Source organism: Falco rusticolus, chromosome 4 (genome assembly GCF_015220075.1).
Source record: "Falco rusticolus isolate bFalRus1 chromosome 4, bFalRus1.pri, whole genome shotgun sequence".
Lineage (NCBI taxonomy): Eukaryota > Metazoa > Chordata > Aves > Falconiformes > Falconidae > Falco > Falco rusticolus.
The window spans coordinates 89,518,641-89,529,503 of NC_051190.1; the positions used below are offsets into that span (position 1 = coordinate 89,518,641).

At 49.4% G+C, this 10,863-nt stretch overlaps 1 protein-coding gene across 1 annotated transcript; it reads left to right on the forward strand.

Moving 5' to 3' along the window:
• Positions 1–475: 475 nt before the first annotated feature.
• On the forward strand, positions 476–10,381 carry LOC119146333. Its single transcript, XM_037383837.1, has 4 exons — positions 476–527; positions 1,151–1,513; positions 9,418–9,516; positions 10,212–10,381. The coding sequence occupies exons 1-4, from the start codon at positions 476–478 to the stop codon at positions 10,379–10,381; spliced, it is 684 nt and encodes a 227-aa protein (XP_037239734.1).
• Positions 10,382–10,863: the final 482 nt, after the last annotated feature.

Sequence of the window (10,863 nt, forward strand, 5' to 3'; positions counted from 1 at the left end):
CCATGAGCCAGTACTGTGCCCCTGCGCCAAGGAGTTCCAAGGGAATCCTCGGCCGCCTCAGACAAAGCATTGCCAAGAGGCCAAGAGAGGCGATTGCTCCCCTTTTCTCAGCACTGCTGGGCAACAGCTGGAGCGGCATCTTCTCGCACACCTTCTCTATGACCCAAGTGGGCTGCAGAGGCAGCAGAAGGCAGGCTCTGAGGCTGCTCCCCGGCACCCGCAGGGCAGCGGGGGCTGCCGCTTCCAGCCCCGGAGCGGGGAGGCAGCTCTGGAAGCTGCTCCATCTCCCGGGCCGAGGCCCCGCTGCTGCCCCAGGCTGCGGCGAGCCCCCGAGCGGCGCCGGCGCCGGGCTCAGCCCCGGGGCGGAGCTGGCGGCGGCGCGGAGCAGAGGAGGCGGCGGAGAGGAGGCGCCGCGGCCGCCGCCCAGAGCCGGGGCTGGCGCGGGGCAGCGAGGCGCGGGCGGCGGAGCGGCGGCATGCGGCGGGGCCGGGGCGCAGGGCTGGCGGGGCTGGCCGCGCTGCTGCTGGGTGCGCGGGGCTGGCGGCGGGGGGCGGGCCGGGGCTCGGCCTGCGGGGGCCCCCGCGGGGCTGCCGTCCCCTCGGGCTTCTGCACGGAGCCCTGCCGCCGCGCCGGGCTCGCGTCCCTCCCTCCCTCTGCTGCCATCCCGCCTTCCCTGCGGAAACTCGCCGTGCTCTCGCTGTCCAGCCCTGCCCGCTGCCTCCTTCCCTCCGCCTTCTGCCGCGGAGCGCCTGCAGCCGCTCCTTCCCCGCTGCTGCTTCCCCGCTGCTGCTTCCCCTCGGGCTCCTTCCCCGCTGCTGCTTCCCCGCTGCTGCTTCCCCTCGGGCTCCTTCCCTGCTGCTGCTTCCCCGCTGCTGCTTCCCCTCGGGCTCCTTCCCCGCTGCTGCTTCCCCTCGGGCTCCTTCCCTTTGTCCCTGTTTTTCTCCAGTGACTCCACCTGTCACTCTCGCGTTCGTATGTCTGCCAGCCGTTAACGGACACCTCCGTTAATGCACCGCTAGACATCCTCTGGAAACTCTTCTCCCCCCCCCATGCCCGAACGTTCCTGGCTGGGATTTGCCATGGCGAACGGCAGGCGGGGCAGGGCACAAAGCAGGTTTTGAGGATTCCCCCTTCTTTTTCTCCTCGGCAGTGGCTGTGGGCAGAGCCCAGGTGCAGCAGGAGCCGTCGGCAGAGACCACCGAGGACACCGGCATCGCCATCAACTGCTCACACCCCAGCATACAGAACTATGACTTCATCTACTGGTACCGCCAGCTCCCGGGCCGAGGCCCCGCATTCATCACGAGCGGTCACAAAGGGTCCAGAGAGGTGCAGGACCCTCCGGGGCGGATGTCGGTGGCGGCAGACCGCCGGTCCAGCGCCCTGTGGCTCGCCCGGCCCCGGCGCAGGGACGCGGCGGTGTATTACTGCGCCGTGGGAGACACGGGGCTCGGAGCCGGGGCTGCGGCCGGGCACGAACCTCGGCGGCCGGGGCCGGGCGTGTGTGTCGGGGGCGGGGGGACAGCCCCGGCCGGGCCCGCCAGGGGGCGCTGCCGCCTCGGCCCGCCCGGCCGCGGGCGCTTCCCGCCACCGCCTGCGGCACCGGCACCGGCACCGGGATCAGCGGGTGCCCCTTGCAGTCGCTGCCCGGGCTCAGCACCTCTCCTCCTCGAGGGCTGCTGCGCATCGGTGCTCCGAGGCAGCAAACAGCCGCGCTTGGGCCGCGCTGCACGGGGAGCCTGAGAGGGTCTGTGCAAGGCAGCGGGGCGCAGCGTGTTTCCCACCACGCGCTCGTGCTTGCCCAGCACGGGGTCAGAGCCTTGCGGGTACCGTGGCGTCCCCTGGCCTGTCTGAAAAGGCCTGCCGGCATTGTCCCGCAACGCCTTCCCAGAGGGGACCGATTCCCATCCAGGCCACCTCAGGCTGCTTCTCCTCTTGCCAAGGATGCTGAGCTCTTCATGACTTTTAGGAAGGCCAAGTGACACCTCTAGGTCCTCCAAGTGCTGCCATGGCACAGGGAGTTCACGATGTCAAGAATAAAGCGAACGCAAATGCTCCAGCACGATGCTCAGCTTAGTGGGTGTCTCACCTTTGCCTGGCTGCCTTGGGCAAACACAGCAGCAGCTTCCACCCGGTAATTTTCCCCATCCCAAGGACGCACACAAAGATCTCAGCTTGGAGTTGTTATTAACACTAACAAGCTCCCTGGGCATTCAAATCAGGCAATTCCCTGCAGATCCTTGTGCATTTCTTCCTGTCAGGCTTTCCTTCCTGGAGATCTGCTGTGTCACCACCATCGTCCCCCAGATGCTGTCCCCAAGATTCCTTGCCAACAGAACAATCCTTTGTGTCTCCTGCTGTTATTTTCCTGCTTCTTCCTGGCTATGCCTGAGTTCCCGATCCTCTCAGCCATGGCCTTCAGTCATGGTGTCACCATACGCAAAGTGCTTGGCAAAAAGCACTGTCATTGTTACCGAAATCTCGGAATTAAGAGCTTATCGACACCAATGTGATGTAGATAAGCAGACACTTCTTTCTTAACGGCCACGTGCGTGAGCGAGTCCTCTCACGATCAACGCACGCCGGGTCCCAAAATCAGACACCATATATAAAACTTATTCCTACATATTCATTAAGTATTCATGCATAACCATGATATTTCCCCTAAATCATTAACATATTCTCCTCCTATATCCGATTCTGCACAGTAGAGCTTAGAAAGGTCTAGAAATGGGTCTGGGGTACGATTTGGGTGGGTGGTATATGAGTCGGTGGTCGCGATCTCCCCCTGCCGGAATTAAAAGTTCACGATTTCTTGGCAGGTAACTACAAGCTGTTCCAGTCGACTCTCCCCAGTTCCCATTAATCTCATATTCTGACATTTCAATACACCTCTACATACAGAAGACTGGTTAAATACAAAGAAACCCTTCAAACCCTAAACTTATTACCTAAGTTTTAACAATGGTTCCAGCCCCTTCTTCTAGCCTTGGTACAGGATGTACAGAAGATCTCATAGCAGCTTTTACTGCGCAACTATAAGTTTCATTAAAAATATTTCTTATCCTTCTATTTTTCAATTTTATAAAATGATTTTATAAAATCAATTAATCAATCAAATAAAGTCAATCAATCTTAACTTATTAACAAATCGATAACATTTCCCCCCTTTGAAAGTGTTGAAAATCATTATTTCAATACTTTCACATTATTCATATATCTTTTGTTTCAACATATTTTGGTGATGGATCATGTCTTGATAAAATAGTTGGTACTTCTCTCATAATCATACGATTGACTGCAATTCTATTGGTAAACTGTTTCTTCAAACATGCATATACTAGCATGCTCATCAAAAAGACAATTAGTAACAGAAACAAAGTTTTAATTATAGATTGTATCCAAGAGCTCAAATTCCATCCCAGTTTGTTAAAAATTTTCCTAAGCCAATCTTCTGACACATCCTTTTGAATTGTTTCAGTTTCTTTTTCAATTTTTCCTAATAGGTCTAGATCATGTTCCACATCCTGAGTGACATTTGGAATGTGGATACAACAGTGGTCCAATTTATCCTCGAGATATCCACATACTCCATGTTCTTTAAGTAGGAGCATATCTAGTGCCATTCTATTTTTTAAAGTCATTCTGGAAGTTGCCTGTAATTGTATATTCAATTCCTTAAACCCTTTTTTGGTAACGTTTGCTAATTTTTCCACTTGACCAGTTAACTGATAGAGCCATGCTCTGTTTCTATATGAAGCTGTAGGATTTAAAAGTGATTTGAGTGCCCAACCAGTTTTCACTCCTGTTTATGGTTCATTCCAAATATCATCATTTATCTCAGATCTCTTTATTCGTTTCAATTCTAAATTCTCTAAGGATCCTTTAAATGGTGATTTCTTCCAAACTGGACACAATGTTGGCATGCCTAAAGTAATTTGTTTCACCTTACCATCTAATGGTAAATGTGTGGTCCAGGTTCCATCACTTAATGCCCAAACTAAATGTCCTGGACTTCAAATAGTAGTTTTACTACAACTAAACAAAGTTCCTTTTCTAACTGTAAAAGTGCTGGTTAAATTGAGAGTGTTCTTAAGACCTCGACAAAAACAACCATATTTTAAATCAGTGGCCTACGGAGGAATTCTTTGGATTACTAAGTCTGCATTACTGCAATCATACACTTTTTCACATTTCCACCATGGCACTATTTTATTTTCCTTCTCTCCCGATGAAATTGATCTATCATTGACCCAGGGTAATACTGAAACAAACTTTTCCATCCCAGGTAAAACACCAAGAAGTTATTGCCATATACTGAAAATGGGAAAATATGGACATAGACCATATAGAGTCCCATTGTTCTACTAATTGGGTACCTCGGCCAGTTTTGTTACACTTCCATTTCATGATACTTCTGCTCACATTGGTTTTAAGTTGTTCACCATAAGAACACCATCCTAACTGGAGATTTGGACCCCCAGGAAGAAGAACTCAAGCTATGGCACTAGGTCGGGATCCTGTTATAAAATAATAATTCAATAGTTTGGTTTTGGTTTTGGTTTTTTCTTTACAATCTGTTTCTTTACCTGGTGACTTCCACTGTTTTCTAATAACCTTTACTTGTTCATACCATTGAGTTACTGGCCTTTGTTCACAATAGGTGGTTTCATTTTTATGTTCCAGATTAGTCAGATTCATACTTAAAATTCCCCATGGAATAGATTCACCTACTGCCCTCGGTATTGGCAAACAAGCAGTGATCTGCGTGACATTTTGTAAACTGGCAAATTCTTTAGTCAATCCTACCATCAAATTTTCCTCAGCCATTTGTTTGGGAATTTCAATCACTTGTTCTGTTTCTACTTGTCTTTTGTTCCTGTCCACCAAGCCGGCCCATGATCCCACCAACACTACCGACCAAAATAAAATCCAATATAAAAATTAGACATGTTTCAGTGTCAATTTTAAAGTCTCTGGGTCACAATTGACAATCTTCCATGGAGTAGGTGCTTTCTTCACTCGAGTATAATGTATCCAAGCATCTGATTCTGCTATCTTGATAGCTGTAAAAGTGGTTAACAGCATCTGGAAAGGTCCTCTCCAGCGCTCCTGCAAAGGTTCAGAGGTCCAGGTCTTCACATAGACATAGTCTCCTGGTTGGAAATCATGCACTGAATTTTCCTGGAATAAAGGTCTATTCCAAATTACTACACTCCAAATCACAGCCAAAGTTTTCCTTAGAAAAAGCAAATAGTTATACACATCTTGTTTTCCTTTTACATATATGTTTAGATTTGGTTCTAGAGACTCATATGGTTTTCCATATAATAATTCATAAGGACTGACTGAGGTTCCACTCTTTGGCTGTACCCTGATTCATAATAATGCCAATGGAAGCGCCTGAGGCCACTTTAGACTGGTTTCTTGACAAATTTTACTTATTTGTCGTTTCAAAGTTTGATTCATCCTCTCCACTTTTCCACTAAATTGTGGTCTCCAAGACGCATGCAAATCCCAATTAATACCCAATACTTTGCTAACACTTTGGACTACTTCAGCAACAAAGTGTGGACCTCTGTCAGAGGAAATTCCAATAGGAACTCCAAATCTCGGAATTATTTCTTGTAATAACCACTTTACAACCTCTTTTTGCTTGTGTGGTGCGACAGGGAAGGGCTTCTGGCCATCCTGTAAAAGTATCAACCCTTACCAGGATGTACCGGTACCCATTTTGTCTGGGTAACTCTGAAAAATCTACTTGCCAATCAATAATCTCCAGGTTCTGTACCAGATTTCAGTCTACCCATTTGAACCTTTTTCTTAATCACTGGATTATTTTTCAAACATACTTCACACTTTGCAGTTACCATTTTAGCTATTCCCAACATCTTAACTGATATTACTTGCTTTCATAAAGATGTTACTAAGGCTTCTGCTCCCCAGTGACATTCTTGATGTCTCGTTTGAATTATCTCTCTCATCACAAGAGGTGGAATTACTACCTGTCCATTAGGAGTTAACCACCATCCCGCTAAGTTTTTCTTAGCATTTAATAACTGACCTAATCTGTCATCTTCCTCTGAATATCTTGTTTTTTTCCCTAGGAAGGGTTACTGTTTTAGAAGGAATTATTGCCATTTGCAATGCTTGTTTCTTCGCTACCTTTTTTTTTTTTTTTTGCTGTTCTATCAGCTAAATTATTGCCAGCTATTATTTTTGTATTCCCAATCTGGTGTGCCTTACAGTGCATGATTGCTACTTGATCTGGCTTTTGAACTGCTTGCAATAATCGTAAAATTTCTGTTTGATGCTTAATGTTTGATCCTTGAGAGGACAATAACCCCCTCTCTTTCCACAAAGCTCCATGGACATGCACTACCCCAAAGGCATATTTTGAATCAGTCCAGATATTTACTCTCTTGTCTTTGCTTAGTTCTAAGGCTCGAATTAAAGCGATGAGTTCCGCCTTTTGTGCTGATGTGGTACTCGCCAATGCTCCTGCTTCTATAACTGTAGTCTCTGTTGTTCCCGCATATCCGGCGTATCAAACTCCTTGTTCCATAAAGCTGCTTCCATCAGTATACAATTCCCAGTCTGGTCGCTCCAATGGCACATCCTTCAGATCTTCACGACTGGAATAAACATACTCAATGGTAGCCAAGCAATCGTGTTCCAGTCGTCCTTCTTCCTGTATGGAACTTAAAAACACTGCAGGATTTACCAGGTTAGTTGTCTTTAGAATCACATCATCTTGTTCAGTCAATACCACCTGGTATTTCATCATTCGGCTGGGGGACAGCCAATGTCCCCCCTTCTGTTCTAGGACAGTTATCACCATGTGTGGAACATAGACTGTTATTGTTCTTCCCAAAGTCAATTTCCGAGCTTCTTGTATGAGCATCACTGTTGCTGCCACTGCTCGAAGGCAGTTTGGCCACCCTTTACTCACTGTGTCCAGTTGTATAGAGAAATATCCGACCAGTCGTTTCCAGCTTCCTATCCTCTGGGTTAACACGCCCAGTGCGAGGTGTTGTCTTTCATGTACAAACAGCTGGAAATCTTGGGTTAGATCTGGCAGTCCCAAGGCAGGTGCAGACATTAGGGCACGTTTCAACTCTACAAAAGCCTTTTGTTGTTGTGGGCCCCACACAAAGGGAGAGTTCTTTTGGGCCTCGTACAGCGGTTTAGCTATTAGCCCATAGTTCATGATCCAAAGGCGACACCACCCAGTCATTCCCAAAAATGCTCTGAGTTCATGAATATTTCTCGGCTCAGGTATACCACAAAGAGCTTCTTTGTGATTTTTCCCTAATTGTCGTTGTCCTTTTAAAATCTCAAAGCCGAGATATATCACAGTCTGGCAGGCTATTTGGGCTTTCTTCCTGGATACCTTATACCCATTTAGTCCCAGGAAATTCAAAAGGTCAATAGTCACCTGTATACAAATAAATCTTTCTTCTGTAGCAATCAATATATCATCCACATATTGTAAAAGTAAATGTCCAGGTCTTGGTTTGTCCTGCTTCCAGATTTCAAATTCTGCGCAGTAGAGCTTAGAAAGGTCTAGAAATGGGTCTGGGGTACGATTTGGGTGGGTGGTATATGAGTCGGTGGTCGCGATCTCCCCCTGCCGGAATTACCTTTTACTAAAGTTCACGATTTCTTGGCAGGCATCTACAAGCTGTTCCAGTCGACTCTCCCCAGTTCCCATTAATCTCATATTCTGACATTTCAATACACCTCTACATAAAGAAGACTGGTTAAATACAAAGAAACCTTTCAACCCTAAAGTTATTACCTAAGTTTTAACAATGGTTCCAGCCCCTTCTTCTAGCCTTGGCACAAGACGTACAGAAGATCTCATAGCAGCTTTTACTGTGCAACTATAAGTTTCATTAAAATATTTCTTATCCTTCTATTTTTCAATTTTATAAAATGATTTTATAAAATCAATTAATCAATCAAATAAAGTCAATCAATCTTAACTTATTAACAAATCGATAACAATGGCACCCTGCTGGTTGTTTCCTTCATGTGAAGAAATGCCAGCTCTTGACCCTGCTCAGAGCAGCTTTCACATCCTCCTTTCTTAGGGTGTAAACCAAGGTGTTGAGCAGAAGAGGAAGAACCACGCAGAGAACAGCCACTACTCTGCCTAGTGACCTTTTCTCGGGGGCTCCCGTGTAGGTGAAGACACATGAGGCATAGAACCAGGCCACAGCATTGAAATGAGAAGCGCAGCCTGAGACAGCTCAGTGCCCGTCTTCTGCACAGAAGAGCTGCAGCATGATTTAAATCTCCATTGGAAAGGACAACCGCTGGCAGCAATGCCCTTAGTTTGAGGTCTAAAACTTGGGTGGATCCTGTGCCCCTTTTCTATCTTTCCATGGTCTCCGTTGGGCAAGCAAGCTAGAGGTCGTGCCAAGAGCCAGTAGCAGCGCTCTGGCAGGGCTTTGGCAAAAGGCCTTACTTGCCAGGCACGCAACAGAAACGCCCTTATAATGGTGTTGGCCTTTTCATATTTTTGCTATGCTTGTATGTGCTTCATTAGCCATAATCCCCTCTCGGTGGAGGACAGGGGTGTAGGGATTTCCATCCTTCCACTTGTACATTTCTGTCAAGACATCGGGGTTTTCATGGAGGAAATAGGATATGAGGCTGTGGTGGCTGCCAAGAGACACTTCTCCCCACCCGAAGGGATGAGATTTACAGGTAAAGGGAATTCTAGGTATGTTCCCCCAGCACTGCAGCCAATTCCTGAGCACAAGGTCTGTGGTGGAGAGGAAGCCTGCACGGCTCTGAACAGCACTCAGCTGTTCAGAGTCGACGTTCTTGGGCTTCTGAAGCACAGAGGAAAACCTGGTTTGTGCAGCGGCAGAGGCCCTCGCCGTGAACCGGTGGTAAAGGATCCCTTCTCCAGGCATTCTTTGCATGCGGTTCAAAGCGGCCAGCCAGCACGCTTGCCTCAGCGGTGGTGTCCTGGAGCCCAGGGCAGCACAGGCCGCCAGGGGTTCTCCAGGTGGGTACTTGGAGGGATGGATGAAGCCTGGCTGTAAAGCAGAGGGCAACATGGTGCTGTGGGTTGTGGTTAGGCTGGGCGTGTGCCTCCCCAGCCTCTGTGCCAGTGAGGAAAGCTGTGGAGATTGGTATGGGGGCGACTTTTTCAGCCAAGTCCAAGCCCAGGGGCTTGGAACACAGGAGTGAATCCTCAGCAGAAGGATCCTACTTGTCTTGCTCCTAGGCTCCCCCCAGCATCCACCGAGAGCTGCCGTTGGAGAGAATGGTTCTAGGCAGGAGGCATGATCATGCTCGTGACTTAATTCCTGGCCAAATGAGCCCAAGGAGGGAAGATCCCTCCTTGCCTTGCACCTGGGGGTTGGCGGAACCCTGAGCCTGCAATCTCACCCTGTTCAGATGCATGGATCAGCCTTTGGCAGCTTATAGAAAGCGAGGTGGAGCATGAGCCCAGTGCCAAAGCTGACAAACGGATAGATACGGCGGACACGGAGCCAGGCAATGCTGAAATACCTTTCTGGCTTGACAGATCACAGGCAGAAGGAATTTACGCTGCAGTTCCACCAGAAGCGACCATGCAGGTAGGACACACCAGAAGAGGATTGTTCTCCAAAGGCCTGAGCCATGATCGAGCACTTCCTCCGGGGAGAGGCACCTTTCAGCTTCTGGAGGGCGCTGGGACCGTGCTGTAGACACAGGTTGGAGGTCAGGCAGCTGGGGAGGCAGGGGATGCCTGGTGGCCAGTGGCTGCAGGTGAGTCAGCAGTGTGCCCTTGTGGCAAAGCACACCTACTGCGCTCTGAGATGCCAGCGAAAGCGGAGCCAGCACAGGCAGGGAAGTCATCCTTCTCCTCTCTTTGGCACTCCTGAGACCATGCCTGGGCTCCTGCGTTCAGGCTGGGGCTCCTCGGTGTGCAGGCAAGGTACAGGCGTGTTGGAGGGAGTCCAGCGGGAGGCCCCAAGGCAGGCAGGGAGCTTGAGGACATGATGCACTCAGAGCCTGAGGGAACGAGGCCTTAGCAAAAGAAGGCTCAAAGGGAGACCTTATGGGTGTCTACAGCTACGTGCTCTGAGCACGTGGAGAAGATGAAGCCAGGCTCTTCTCCAAGTGCACGGTGCCGGTAGGCCGAGAGGCCACAGACACAGTTTGGAACCTGCGGAATTCTACTGACGTGTGAGGACCTTATTTTCCAGTTCTTTTTGACCCTGAAAAAGCTCAAGGACTGGAATGCACTGTCCATAAATGTTGTGCAGGCTCTGGCCTTGGACGTTTTCAAGACTCGTCTGGACACAGCCCTGACCGGCCCTGTCCAACCTACATCATGCTATGGGAAGAGCAGAAACAGTTTGGCAGGTTTGTTTGATGGGACTGGAAGTAAGGGGAGGACAGCTGGAGATCCAGCTGGTTTGGAGGAAAGGGAAATTGGCAGGGTTACGGTCATCGGGAAAGGCTGTGTGGTGTTGGGTGAGCTTGGCAGAAGCTGATTTATAAGAGGGGTTGAGCAGCGGGGCACAAAGCTTCATGTGTTGCTTCCTCGAGTACCGATCTTCTTTTGGATAGAAGGAGAAAGTCCACAGTGCCTGTGGGGCTGAGTGGGACAGTTGGTGTCTGCAGGGCTTGGGGGTGTTGAAGATGATGTTTGTAAGAGCTGCAGCCTTGGGCTGTGCTGACAGGAGCTTGGCGCTAGGCACCGTGAAGGCGCTAGGACAGGCCAACCCCACCAAGGCCTTGTGCTGTGAGAGAGAGGACACAGGCATCAGGGAAGGAGAGACTCCCACGACATTGCATGGGAGGATGTGTCAGAGAGGTTGGTCCCCAGCTGCAGGCCTGTCGCCCCTCCACCCT